Source organism: Mandrillus leucophaeus, unplaced genomic scaffold (genome assembly GCF_000951045.1).
Source record: "Mandrillus leucophaeus isolate KB7577 unplaced genomic scaffold, Mleu.le_1.0 Scaffold183, whole genome shotgun sequence".
Classification (NCBI taxonomy): Eukaryota; Metazoa; Chordata; class Mammalia; order Primates; family Cercopithecidae; genus Mandrillus; species Mandrillus leucophaeus.
The window spans coordinates 334,169-349,126 of NW_012101843.1; the positions used below are offsets into that span (position 1 = coordinate 334,169).

The 14,958-nt window shown below is 36.9% G+C and overlaps 1 protein-coding gene across 14 annotated transcripts in view; it reads right to left on the bottom strand.

Annotated features, from left to right (window-relative positions):
• Positions 1–14,958, bottom strand: part of NRG1 (neuregulin 1) — a 1,213,919-nt gene that overhangs the window by 65,657 nt on the left and 1,133,304 nt on the right. For 12 of the 14 annotated variants that reach the window (XM_011977713.1, XM_011977712.1, XM_011977704.1 and 9 more), the window contains one exon: positions 772–901. In XM_011977713.1, the coding sequence (XP_011833103.1) occupies positions 772–901 (130 nt within the window). Of the gene's footprint in view, positions 1–208; positions 902–6,848; positions 7,069–14,958 lie in introns of those variants that run through there. The other 2 variants (XM_011977714.1, XM_011977716.1) reach the window with 2 other exon arrangements.

A 14,958-nucleotide genomic window follows, 5' to 3' on the forward strand; every position in this document is an offset into this window, starting at 1 on the left:
CAAAGTGCTGGGATAACAGGCGTGAGCCACCATGCCCGGGCCTAAATTGGATACTTCTTAATGGTGCATCACTCCTTCAGGTTATTGGAAAGAAAGTGCTATTCTAGATAGATCTATAGACAAATGAAAGAACACTGTTGTCACCCACAGGGATGCTACACACAATGCATTTCCAAATATATGCAATTTACTTTTTTCTCTTTTTTTTTTTTTTTACTGGTGATATAAAACTAAACTCCATTTAAAAAATAGTTATGCAACAATAAGACAATCCCAAGTGTAACAGATACATGTCAGTAAGTAATCTTCTGCCCTTCTGCTTCTTTTTGTTGTCTTATTCATTTTGCAGGTGATCACTGGGATAAGAAAGCAACATTATCTTGCAGCTTAATTCATACATTGGATGTAGAAGTAGATATCAAAAGTTATAGGCCTCTGTGATATCTGCATATCTTTTCTGAATAACAACAAGAAAAACCACAAGGAAAGCAACAATATAAATAACATGGCAAAAACAAACAAACAACAACAACAACAACAAAAAACCCAAAAAAACCTCACACACATTGAAAAGAGCAAAAAGCAATTCTGGATATGACAGAGGAGTGATGACGAATGGTGTGAATGTTTTAAAACACTCTACATATAAAACAGCATTATTCAACATGATGCAACAAAACTGGAAAAAAAGCAACAATACATCATGAGACATAGAATCATCTGAAACAGGGAGTTATAGACATAAGCCACATACAGAATTTCTTTTCTTACTTGCACAAGTATCTCGACGGGTTTGAAAGGTCTTTCACCATGAAGCACTCGCCTCCATTCACACAGAAAGTTTTCTCCTTCTCTGCGCATTTTACAAGATGGCTTGTCCCAGTGGTGGATGTAGATGTAGCTGAAGAGGAGAGAAAGGAGAAAGGTTAACATTGACTTTTTTTTCTCCCCTTCTAAGCAGCCATTAATCTGAAATAATCCTAAAAGGAAGAGTTCATATAAGGTACAGATTTCACTACACTTGCAGACCTTACAAACAATAGCAAAGAAGTTAAGCACTTCGTGGGTCTAATTACATAGAATCAAATTATAAAAGAGAGAATTATAGAGTTAACTAATTTTATAATAACTAAATAGGAAAAGGGGCTCAACATTTTTTAACCAATATCTTATCTTCCAGGTAGCTGGAAAAGAGAAGCTCTATTGTCATTAAGTAAAATACATTTCTCAGGAAGGTTCAAGGTAATAGTATAAAGTCATGTCAGTGAAGCTCAATTTAGACATCTATTTTTGATGGCAATTAATTGATAAAATTTTTTATTTTTGAAATGTTTTACATGCCTATTGACTTTATATTTTTTAGACATGATGTATATATTGAAAAAGAAACACAAGTTGGCTTATTTGTTCCAAATGAAAACGTTACAGATTATTAGTCAGATACATATTAACATGCAGATTAGAATTCATTCTCTTCTAAATTTCTTTTCTACTCTAATTTCTTAGAGGAACATGGTTGAATGTCCAAATGTCATCATACTTTTAGGGAAATGGAAAGAGTCTAATATCACTGTAAATGTAGACTAAAACACAACAAAATATCTCCATTTAGAATGAGAGGTAGAAATATGTTTCAAGTTTGGTTTGCAACACCTTCATATAATGAACTTAATATTCACTTGTCAAACTTCACATTACATGAAAGTGGGTGCATGAATTATACAAGGCTAAACCTCTCAGCCCCAGGCCACCAGGGCATTTAGTACCAGGGTGCTTCTTCTCATATCATTGGGAACACCATGGGCAATACTCAGTCCCAACCAAAAATAGTCTAATGTACACAATGTTTATCAATGATATTATCAGGATGAAAAGCAAAACCAATAATATCAAGACAGCGTAGATTCTATATACTCTTTTAGGAAAAAAAAAATCCATCTTTAGAGGCAAATTTTTTTCTTGTCTACTGATACATTCTTATGAATTTTTAATTCCTTGTCTGTCTTCCTCACTAATTTCTATTTTATTATTTGCATGTGAGTTTCATATGCCCTTGTTTACTTTTATTTGACCTGCCATATATTATTTTTCCATTTTCTTCTGCCTTTCCTGTTCATTTCCTTCGAAAGTCTACATTTTGTTGTGACACATAACCTAATTTTGTCTTCTCCCCTGCTTGATTTTTATTCTGTCTGACTAGAATACTCAACATCTGATTATTCCATTTCTGAATTACTCATGGCCTTGCTTGCCTCTTATTATCCTGTCTAAGGCATGTTTTTTGACCTCTTTCATTGATCTCAGCATGGCTTTTTCGAATAACAGCAAAAGACACTCAAAACAACTTGGACTTTGGAGACAGATGTGGTTCAAATCTTGTCTCCTACTGGCTTTGAATAAATCACTTAACCAGTCAGATGCTCAATATTCCCATCAAGAAAACAGGGGTAATGGCACTCTTACAGAATACTGTAGAGATTATGAACAATCTAGATAAAGGAATTGGCCAAAAACAAAACAAAACAAAACAAAAAAACTGGCATTCAATGAATAGCAGCAAACATTAACGGGCAAGTAGGGAAGGCTCTTAATTTGGGTATGTACCAATGAGAAAAAAAGCTTGACAATGGAAATCTGGGGACTTCAAAGATGTATGCTATTTATTTATTTTTTTTTAAAGGAGAACTTTATTCCTAAGAAGATGCATGTTATTCTGGAATCACTACTATGGATAAATAAGAATTGGACTAATTTTTTATTACTCCAACAAAAAGTTGTTTTCAAAATACATTTCAAGGCATCTTTTCCAGGCCTACAAAGCAAACAACTAAACAAAAGGAATAAGAAAGAATGAGTAGACAGGTGATTTTTACCATCAATTATCAGCTATAATTTAACATCTTCAAGAAGAGGGGAAACACGATTTTCACTGTTTGGTCTGTAAAATCGTGGAGTATACAACATTTCTATATATCACACAGCATATAATTTTAACATAATATTATCCTTTCATGTGAAAACTACTTATTTAGGTGCTATGTATTAATATTTTCATCCACGGCAATTGCCTTTAAAAATACCGGAAGTTGGCTGGGTGCAGTGGATCATGCCTGTAATCCCAGCGCTTTGAGAGGCCGAGATGGGCGGATCATGAGGTCAGGAGTTTGCGACCAGCCCGACCAATATGGTGAAACCCTGTATCTACTAAAAATATAAAAATTAGCTGGGCGTGGTGGCAGGCGCCTGTAGTCCCAGTTACTCAGGAGGCTGAGGCAGGAGAATCGCTTGACCTGGGAGGTGGAGGTTGCAGTGAGCTGAGATCACACCACTGCATTCTAGTCTGGATGACTGAGTGAGACTCCGTCTCAAAAAAAAAAAAAAAAAGAAAAAAAAATTAGGAAGTTTACCTTGAATGTTAAAGGTTTTGTGCTTAAAGGCTTTCAACTGCTGACAGAATTCCATGGGATGACAAATGGAGCAGGGTATCCTTGCTGCCCCAGGTGACAGTGCTGAATGGGCCACCTGTGGTGTGCTGTCACCATGCAGTCCTGCAGAGGAACTCTGAACCTCAAGCAGACCCTAGTGGCCTCTGCATCTCTGACAGGTTGCTAAAGATTACCCTTCATGCATCCTGAACAGCAAACACTGCATGGGCTCTCTCAGGACAAATGCCAAGGCTTTTGCTAAAAACAACAAAACCAACATTCCACCTCCCCCCAAAATGTAGACACTCCTTATAAAATGTAAACTAACAATAAAAAATAGCAGTGATATAAGCAACATACAGACATACCGCTTCCTTAGAATTTCTGATCTTATGAGATCATCAAAATAAGATGAACAAATATGTTAAAAACTAGAAACAACCCTTTTTTAAAAGGCCTTAAAAATATATCTCCCTGAAATGATTATCCTTGTAATGCTATCCTGAAGCCCCTAGCTCTGACATATTCATTTAAAAAATTCTTAGATCATTACCTGAAATGGGATATTTGACAGCAAACTGATTCTTGGAAGGAAATGAAGTAGCAAGTATCTCATACAGTTATGGATTATTATGCTTAGCACTTTTATCCTTTAGCAGTAGTGAGATCAAAAAATGATCACGAATTGTAAGGCAGCAATGCGCTCCCAGGTGATGCAAAGTGTTAACTGACTGGAAGCAGCTGCTCCAAACCAGCAGCCAAGCACAGGAATAAGCTATAACTGTCAGAAGAACCCAGGATGGAGATGGTGCTATATACACCCTTCAGATTTTCGCCAGGTTTCCTTTTGCTCTCCTTTTTTGAACACAGTGCCCTGACAGTCTTACACAGGCCTATAAATTTTGCAGTGATATTTTTTCTCTGTGCCATACACACTCAGTATTCCTAAATCAGTTTCCATTTGGTCATTCAACCAGGACATAATGAAACAGACACAAAGGGTCCTATGCCAAACAGAGCAAACAGCATTCTTTCTTGGGGAGGTGGGAGGAGCTGTATTAAAGGTAAACTAAAATTTGGAAGATAAAATAAGTTTCAATATATAAAAGATGACCCCCCTCGCAATAGTTGTTCCAGGAAGGAGGTGAAGTAGCTCTCACTCATTCAGGGCTTCCTAAACCTTGTCTCCCTCCGATTTGTGGCTAGTTTTTCACAATTTGGGAGTTATCTTCTAGTGACTACTAAATGAACAGCGATCAGAAACACTACAAAATCTGACGTTACTTTGATGTTTGCCATTTATGTGACCACTTTATCCCAAACACACTTTCTTTGGTATGTCAGCAACTACAGTATTATAAGGAAGAAAGTATAAGGTAAAGCAGTAACTTACTATTAGGTTGGTGCAAAAGTAATTACGGTTTTGGCCATTCCTTTTTAATACCAGAGAATGTATTTTGTAGTATTTTACTCTAGACCTGGTCTGTCTTGGCAAAAAAGGTCAGGACAAATGATAATTGCGGGGGAAGCTGGACAGTTCTCTGAAACAGCTGAGAACTTGGGGACAACTATCATCATTTAGGGGCTCCAAAAATCCTTTACCACACAACAGGACTCCCTCTTTCCTTCACGCCCTCCCTCTTTCTTCCTTCCAGCCTGCCCCTCCCTCCCTTCTTTCTTACCTTCCTTCCTTCTTTCCCTCCTTTCTTATTTCCTTCCTTCCTTATTTCCTTCCTTCCTTCATCACCTCCTTCCACAATCCTTTTTTTTTTTTTTTTTGAGATAGAGTCTAACTCTGTTGCTAGGCTGGAGTGCAGTGGTGCTGTCTTGGCTCACTGCAACCTCTGCCTCCCAGGTTGAAGCAATTCTCCTGCCTCAGCCTCCTGAGTAGCTGGGATTACAGCCACAATCCACCATGCCCGGCTATTTTTTTTTTTTTTTTTGTATTTTTAGTAGAGACGGGGTTTCACCATGTTGGCCAGGATGGTCTCCATCTCTTGGCCTCGTGATCCGCCCACCTCAGCCTCCCAAATTGCTGGGATTACAGGCGTGAGCCACCGCGCCTGACCCATATTCCTTAGTGACTGTTTATTATGTGCAAGACATAATGATAACAACCAAAATCACTGGGGTTAAAAACTGTAAGACCATGACCAACTCTCCCTAGAAGAAAACCTTCATAGATAAAATGTAGTGAAATGAACACTGAAGTTGGCTGTGAAGAATCAGGTCCAAGGCACAATTTGCCAATTATTAGCTGTGGGACTTCTCTCTATCTACCTGCCTTAGAATGAGATACCCCAAAATGAGATACCAAAGGGTTGTTGCCAAGTTTATTAAAACACTTTGTCAGTTGCCAACACTCCACACAAATATATGATACTGTTACTATTACTGATGACATAAATATTGACCAAACAAAAGTAAAAAAAGAAATTCTGTCCAGACTGAAATTTTACATATATAACAAAGCCTCAATAGTTGTTTCTTAGGAAATCATTCTTCTGCAAAATATGAAAAAAGATGGCCTAACTTGGAGTGACAATCACTGAATGATTATAAAGCATTAAGTAAATATCAATAATCTATGTTTAACTTTATCAAAACTACTTGTCAAAAATGTATAACCACTTAATTTTCTTATAAAATAAAATTGAACAATTTAAGAGAAATCAGTATAAATGCATGATTATTTTATCCTTTCAAGATCTACACAATTCTTTAATATTTCTGACTGAATTTCCAAATTACAAGAATTAAACTTACTTACAATATTATATATTATGTGTTATCATAACAATTTTTTAAAGTATAAAATATTTTAAAATAGCGTCATGTCCATGGTATGTGAAATGTAATATTAACTTTGTTTACAACTTAAGATGTTGGAAATAATACTATTGTCCATTTTGTAAATATGCAGAATAAATAGCTGAGAAATAATCAAGTGTTCTCTGCTTGTTACTAAATATTTTCCCATGGAATCAAACAGTATTTCCCGTAGACTGCTGGGTTTTTTTCTTCTCAAGACAGGCTAAAAAGAAAATAATGCTGTAAAGGATGGCTTGCTTTTCTTGCTTGTTTTAAATGGTGTTTTCCTTATCAGTGAAGGAGACAAAACCAGTAGACCAGGACCATTACACAAATGCAAACTGCTGATAAAAAGCCACTATTCTTCTTTGACAATTAGCAGGAATTAGCATGAGTATACAGTGTATACCCCACAAAGCAATCATTAGATCCTGTTTCCCTTGAATGAATTAGTCCTCACCCACAGTTTTTAGGACAATTCTTTATGAGTTACTTACAGAAAATTAAACTAAATAACTCTACATCATTTGCTTAATAAAATATGCACATTTTAAATATTTGAAAATTAAACTTCTAGTCACTACAAAATTACAGGTTTTTTTTTAACCTTACCTGTAATATCTTCAATGCTTATGTGTTTAGGAATCTGCATACTTTCCTGCTCTTTGATGTCCAGTTAAAAAATCTGAAATTATTATTCTTGCTCTGAATATAGCTCTTTTGCAATTAGGTATAATGAGCAGACTGAAGTCCTACTGGGGAAAAAATGCTGAGATGGCTCCTGAAGATGAAGCTCTGTGGAAGCTGAGTAGAAAGAGCTGTGCCACCTAATGTAGCTTCTCTAAATGCCAAGGGAATGATACGTGGAATCATTAGTTTTCCAAAGGAAAGGTTCAGAGTCAGGCTCAGAATCACGGAAGCCTTGTCATTCTGGGTTGGCATTTTTTCCTGAGAAGTCATTTAATCCTTTGCTGAATAGCAAATATGTACTTGAAAAGGAAAGAAAGTGACCAGAGAAGATCAAAGAAACCTGCCTAGAGTTGGAGGTTCCCAGAGCCAATATAGTGACTGGAAGTAACATATCATCTCTCTTGACCTCTCCTTGACTGAACTCTGCTCAAGAAGCAAAAAAGGAAGCCAGAAGAATTCTCAGGAGACCACTAATGGAACCAGGACTTTCTAAAGCAGAATTAGGGCATCCAACTCCATGGAACTCAGGACTTAGCTAATACGCTGGGAGCACTTAGAGGTTTACAGACTTCCTACAAGGTGACACTTTGTCCAAAGAACAAGTTGACACCAAGGGCCAATGGAGATTAACTGGTTTAACTGATGAACTTGGGCTTTGGCATTGTTCAAACACATATAGAATGGTAGGACTATCAAGGATCTTAGCACATTTTATAGTTTATCCTATATTTTAAAGGAGGATACAGATCATCTCAACAGAATAGTTCTGCAGTCTTTAATAAAATATCTCTAGCTAAGAATTCACAAAAGTGCACAGGGAAGGCTGCCCAAGGTCACATAAGTGAATCAGAAAATGCTTCCTAAGTGCATAAGATTCCTCTCTCCCTTACAAGGTCTCTGGGCAGACCCTGATATTATTTCTTCCTATTCAGCAGAATGAAGTGACCGTTCAATGTTTCTCCTCATAAAACAAAATTATAATTTTTGTTGTAACACTGATCTCATTTGTAGCTAAACAGAAAGCAGATTCTAAGTTCCCAGCAGTTGCTGAGCAAATGATTTGGTGTCATTAGACAGTGTTATCCTTAGAAAAATAAGATTGCCAGGAAAGGTTATTTTTCAAACCTACAAGTTGCTGGGGTTTTTTTTCTGTTTTTCAGACAGTGCGTTTTACTCATGACACAGTCTAATCATGCTAAGTCTACTATTTCTTAGGAGAAACATCTCAATGATACAAATACCTTGGAGGATGTCATAGCTTTTCCAAAGAAGAAAAGTATCTTCCCATAGTGGATAATTGACTAAATGGAGTTACAAGAAAGCTACATTTTCTTTTTCACAAAGCCAATAATCTTTTCTTAGCTGAGAATCCAATTCCAGAAACACAGTTCTGCTATATATTTTCTACTAATCACTGACAGTTTTATATGAGTATAAAATTTCCATAGCCGGAGTCCACAAACTTTCAAGCTGTCCCTTGAATCCTTTTCCATCAATACTTAGATTCTAAAGGAGTACAATCTGTCTAGCCTGCAAAGCAAATATCAGCAGGCCATTTGACTGGCTTAATTTGATATATTTATAGATCTCACCAGGCTAAATGTGGAAGGCACACTATACTCTGCATTTTCTACCAGGATCATTTTGGGTGGAAGAAGGTCATGTCAATGTAGAAAATGTTAACCTGTCACTTTCCAAACTAGTCAAGTCTTTCATACCAAACAAAACAAATCAAAACAAAGAGGACTGAATATCCAACAAGAATCAAGGATTCAGTTATTCAACAAGCTACTGAATTTACCATGTGACATTTAATGACATATGTTAATTTATTCATCAACTAAAGCCCATTTAGAAATGAAAGTAGCTGAAAGGTCAAAAGAGAGAAATCATAAGGTAAATTCATTATCTTATTCAACAAATGAAAAAAAAACATCATGGCACATCAACAAATAAAAGCCATATGGTCATTTCAATGGATAATGAATCAACCTTTGATGAAATTAGAAAGTCAATTTTTATAAAACTATTAGGTATTATCCTTAAAAATCAAACCTGGTTAATCAAACATCCACATACATGTAACCTACAGGGACTATATTAAGTGGCATCAAGAGGAGATGCAATAAAACCCAGAGAACTTTACAGGACAAATAACCTGGTTTCTTTAAAAAAAGTTAAATGTGGAAAAAGGAGACAAAAGGAGCCAGGGCTAGAATCAAACAAAGAGTGAAAAAAGGAGAAAAATTCAAATATCAACACTTAAAAGAGCATTAGGAAATATAGCAACCAATCACAATGGTTGTGAATTTTATTCAGATCCTGATTCAAACAGTTACAAATGTAGGAAATCTGATCATGGATTAGATAATGAATAATAATGTTAAGGGGTTATCATTAATTTTTATGTGTGTCAATTGTGTTATGGCTATATTTAAAAATAGAAGAGTCCTTATCTTTTAGAGATACATACTGAAATATTTATATACTAAATGATAAGATGTCTGGGACTTGCTACAAAACTGTAAGAGAGAAGAGAAATGACAGGGATTAAGATGAAACAAAACTGGTAACTGCTGATGGTTACATGGAGATTCATTAAACAATCCTTTGCATTTTCAGGTTTTTAATATGCATGTTTAAATGGATATTATATATGTACTTGTTTAAATATATGCTTATATTTATATTTAAAATGCCAAAATGCAAAAATATAATGATTTTGGGTTTTTCAAAACATGTCTTTGTATTGTAAAACTAGAATAATATTCTGTATCATCTAAGAATATCTGCTTTTAGCTAATAATCTAAATGATCCTTAACAGTGAAACTCTAAAAGAGATTTTCATGAATGTCAAACACACGTGAAGGATATTGACCAGCAGTGCTACTATTCAGCATTGGTCTTAAAGTTCTAACCAATGCAATAAGGCAGGAATTAAAAAATTATGAGATAACTTTAGAAAATGACAAGAGAAAATAATCACTATCTGGAGATGATATGGTTGGATACCAGTAGTAACTATCAAGAAAACCCAGGGAAATTATGTGATCATATTCACAGCAGCAACAGAAAATATCAATCAGGTCAGTCAGGCATGAATCTAACAATAAATGTGAGAATGGGAACTATATTAAAAGAGTCATACATTAAGAAGGTGAATTTGGCCTATGGTTGTGGGAGAAGATGGCATTCCACTAAAGGGAAAACCACATAAATGTAGGGGTAAGAAAGTAAATGTCATGTTTGGTGGTGAAAGGCAGCAGTTCAATTTGACTAGGACATAGATTATAAATAAGGAGGTGAAGTTAATGAAGCTATAAAATAATAATGTATTCATACCAGAGAAGCCCTTGATAACCGGGTTGGAACTGATGTTTAATATGTAGGCCATGAAGAGAGTTATGCTTTTGAGTAAGGTCATAATTAATTAAACGAATGGTCTATTCTACAGCCTTTGGAAGGGGAAAACATGGAGATGAGACAAGTGAAGGAAGTGAGAGTAGAAGAGGGTTTGAAGATAACAGTGTTTGCAAGAAAATGATGGAAAAAGAATAGGGATCATATTCAGGAAATGACACTGTATTTATATACATTAAAATTTGAGAAGAGCTAACTGTTGGAGTTCCTTTGTATTTCACACCTTGTGCTGCACCTGTTTCTGAGGCATTCAAACTGCTTATCACACATTTTCTCATTACTCTTCAAGCAATCTATGAAACACTCATCATGTTAACAGAGGAACTGAGGCCCATTCTCAATATTCAATACTCATTGGTAAAACTAAAATGTCTGTTACAGCTAAAGTTGTCACTGTGCTTTCCTAATCTCACTAGACTACATGTCTGTTGATATAAAGGATCCCATTAAGATGGACAATACCATAATTGGCTTGAAATGATATGTTTTTTACACAGATGATGAAGGCAGTGATGTGCCTATGAGTTAGAGAAGCATCTTCACTCCAGGAAATGATTTCTGACTAATGTTTTAAACAATCTAAACTTTCAGTACTTTGCAGCAAGGAGCTTCCCTGAAAGTACAGCAAAAAATGGGTTCTAGGATTTAGACAATCTTCCAAGTGTTTCGGGTTTGAGCCAGGCCTCTTTGAACAGTGGCTCTGCAGGCAAAAAGCCTGACTAATATTCCTTAGAATGTCGCACGTGCAGCTTGAAACACGCCTCTCTAAAACCCCAGACTGCACGTTGCTATATACTATTTAGCCAAATTACTGCAGTTCTGTGTTTGTGTGATGGTTGTGGACATAAATAGTTTATGTTTCCACAAACACAACATTTTCCTCACTGAGGCCAAAAATTGCTGCATAGAAAGCAATGAAGCAGTAAAAGTAGGTTTGAGGATATGAATCTTGCTCCACAACACTTGGCTAATTTCAGTCCAGATATTTTCCCACAACTCCCAGGAGTTCCTTGTTCCCAAGTTCACGATCAGAGTAGCAAAACATCTCTCCTTGTAATACAATGTGTTATTAAATGTATATCTGCCGTTTTTAGGTTTCCAGTACAAATTCTATAGTAACAAAATAACACATGAAAATCTAACTCTTTTAAGTACTCTATGTCATTTCACTCATGACCAATCTGAACAGGAATAAAACCAGGTTTGAAAAAAACATATAATTTTAAGTGCTTTACTTAAAGAAAACAATTTTCTTTTTTTCTTGCCCCCCACCCAACCCCAGGACTAGCTGGTCATAATAATTCTTATTTCTGTAAAGAAAATACACATTTTAGGTCAGAGAAATAGGCCATGAGGAGGTAGAATTGCTGCAAATTCTGTATCTTTAGCAGAACAGGGCCAAAATGATAAATTAACTTTATGCCTAAAAAAGCCTTCTCTAAAGCCTTGTGCTTTTTCTTTCTTTCTTTTTTTTTCTTTTTTTTAAAAATTTTTGGGGCTCCACATCCAAACCTAAACAGCACCTGTTTTTCTATTGTTGGCGTTCAACCTAATGTTGTTCAATGGGAAGGAAGCAAACAGGTGTGTGCACTCCTTTTCTACATTACATAATATTTTAAAAATTGGGGTTATGTATCCTGCTGTTATCATCTGGCCTTGCTGCTATGCACACACACACACACACAGACACACACACACGCATACACACACACACATCATGCAGTTGTTAGAAAATCTAATGGAAATCATCTTGGTTATAGTTAAACCAAAAAAGGGCATGTGGAAGAAGATCATAAAAAGTAGAGCAAAGGTCAGGGCCTTATCTCAGCTTGCCTGGCTAAATTCCTGCATCGTCAGACCCAAGGAATATTAAGGTCCATACATAGGACCTTAGTTATAATTTATTAGTTTTTTCCTGGTAGCACTGTATCTATCCATGTACATGGGCTAATAAAACACTTCCATCTCCTGGAGCTGTAATAACTCAGAATGACTGAGGTCTTCCCCCTCTTCTTTTAAACCATAAACCATTTTTGTAGGTGCTGCAAGCATGTGTTTAATACAGATCTTTGTTCTTTCCATCCATTACTACAAAGCCACCTAAGAAATCAAAGCATTCAAAACCAAATGCTAGGCTGTGTTCATTCTTCCAATTCAGTTCCTTGTATAGTCAATGTAGTTCCTGGAGAAGAGTCAAAGTCTTCAGTTGAGATTTGCCATTTACTCAAAAGCTTTCAAAAAGTAGAACACTTTGCAATATGAAATATGTGTAGCAGGAATTTGTATTTCTAGTTCAGCTCAAATAGGCATAGCCAACACCTAGTGAGGCATGTTCTAATTCAACAACCACAGAATCCAGTGACTCCCATAATGGAGAGACATGGGCAGGGGTTACACTTCTGAATCCCACCAAGGGATTCAGAAGTTGACAGATGACAGGCTTGTTGTAGTGATGCCTCTAAGCAGAAAACAAGGCCTTGCCAGGAAAACAAGACCTTGCTAAGAAGAAGAAACAAGACCTCTGATCCTATTCTTTAAAAAGGCCTGATTTAGGCCAGGCACAATGGCTCAAGCCTGTAATCCCAGCACTCTGGGAGGCCGAGGCAGGCAGATCACAAGGTCAGGAGTTCAAGACCTGCCTGACCAACACTGCAAAACCCCATCTCTACTAAAAATACAAAAATTAGCTGGGTGTGGTGGTGCATGCCTCAGGAGGCTACTCAGCTACTCAGGAGGCTGAGGCAGGAGAATCACTTGAACCAGGGAGGCAGAGGCTGCAGTGAGCCGAGATCGCGCCATTGCACTCCAGCCTGGGTGACAGAACAAGACTCCATCTCAAAAAAAAAAAAAAAAAAAAAAAAAGCCTGATGTATTCAGGGCTTTTCCCTTAAGAAATCCTTACTTCTGAAAATTTTTGAAATATGGAATACTTTTGTTGAAAGAGTCAGAGACTTTTCTTGGTTTCATACTTTTTCGGTGTGTTAGAACTTCAATCACAGGGATAGCATTGTCTCTCAATAGACATCAGTCACAGGTGGGAGATCTCTTCTGTCTGGAGGCTCCTATCATTTCCTCATGCCTTTCATGCCTAGCATTATACTACAAATGGACCCTTGGATTTTCCTCCAAGTCTGAAAACCTGAGAGAAGTGAGTCATTGCTCCACTGAGGTCACACCAAGTCCTAGGAATACAATGGTGGTAGTTCAAAGGATCTTAGTTCCCAGAGACATGTTATAAAAATTCAGCAATCCAGTTGGGTGTAGTTGCTCACACCTGTAATCTCAGCACTTTCAGAGGCTGAGGCAGGTGGATGGCATGAGCCCAGGAGTTCAAGACCAGCCTGGGCAACATGGTGAGGTCCCGTTTCTACAAAAATTTTAAAAATTAGCTGAGCATGGTGGTGCATGCCTGTGGTCCCAGCTACTTGGGAAACTGAGGTCCAGGAGTTCAAGGTTAAAGTGAGCCATGTTGGTGCCACTACACTCCAGCCTGGGCAACAGAGCAAGAGCTTGTCTTAAAAAAAATCAACAATCCTTCATTGGCCCTTCATGTTGCTTTGCATAAAAAGGTTATCAAAATCTGTCAGATGGCTACAGGGGTCTATCACAGCCACTGAGTCTGGCCTGAAGCTCATGCTGGGGGAGCTAACACTCTACTTGCCAAAGTACTCTGTGTCCATGTGCTTGAGCTTGTGCATGTATGTGTACGTGTGCACGTGTGCGTTTGTGTGTGTGTGTGTGCGTGCCTGTGATCGTGGGTTTCCTTTCCTTGAAAAATCAAAGTGCATCCTGTCACCCAGTGACTGAAAGGCTGATTTTTATTCTTTAGTTTTTTGTAGAAGAAATGATCTGGAACTGAAGGTTTCACTGATAAATAAGCATATAAGTTACTTTGTGCTTAATTATATCTCATCACTCCTGTTATCAAAGCTCTTTTCCTACAGCCAGGAAAGTGTCCAAGACATCTCATTATTTTTCCCCCATTTGTGTTGTCTAGTTTCTTGCTTGTTTGTTTTTAGTCTAATCAATTGATAGCAGTAGTCCATCTTGAAGCCAAATATAATTTTAAGCAGACTAAACATAAATTGATTCATTAGTTAACAATAGTATTAAAACACATCATCATTCTTTAACATTTAAAAAAATATCATTTTATTCTTTGCTCTATTTAAGTCTTTAAACACCTACTTGGCCATTTTGTTCATTTGTCTGTTTTCATTTTTTGTTTTTGTTTGTATGTTTGTTTTAAAGAACACAACTCCATTTCATTTGTCAATTATTTTCACTGTAAATGACTACTACAAAGGTCAACAAGCAGAACACATGGATGAAACAGAATAGAAATGACAAATGCATTAATAGCATCAAAATATTTCTGCTTGGCGGGGTGTGGTGGCTCATACCTGTAATCCCAGCCCTTTGAGAGACCAAGGTGGGCGGATCACTTGAGGTCATGAGTTCAAGACAAGTTTGCTCAACATGGTGAAACCCTGTCTCTACCAAATACACAAAAATTAGCTGTGCATGGTGGTGTGTGCCTGCAATCCCCACTACTTGGGAGGCTGAGGCAGGAGAATCGCTTGAACCCAAGAGGCAGAGGTTGCAGTGAGC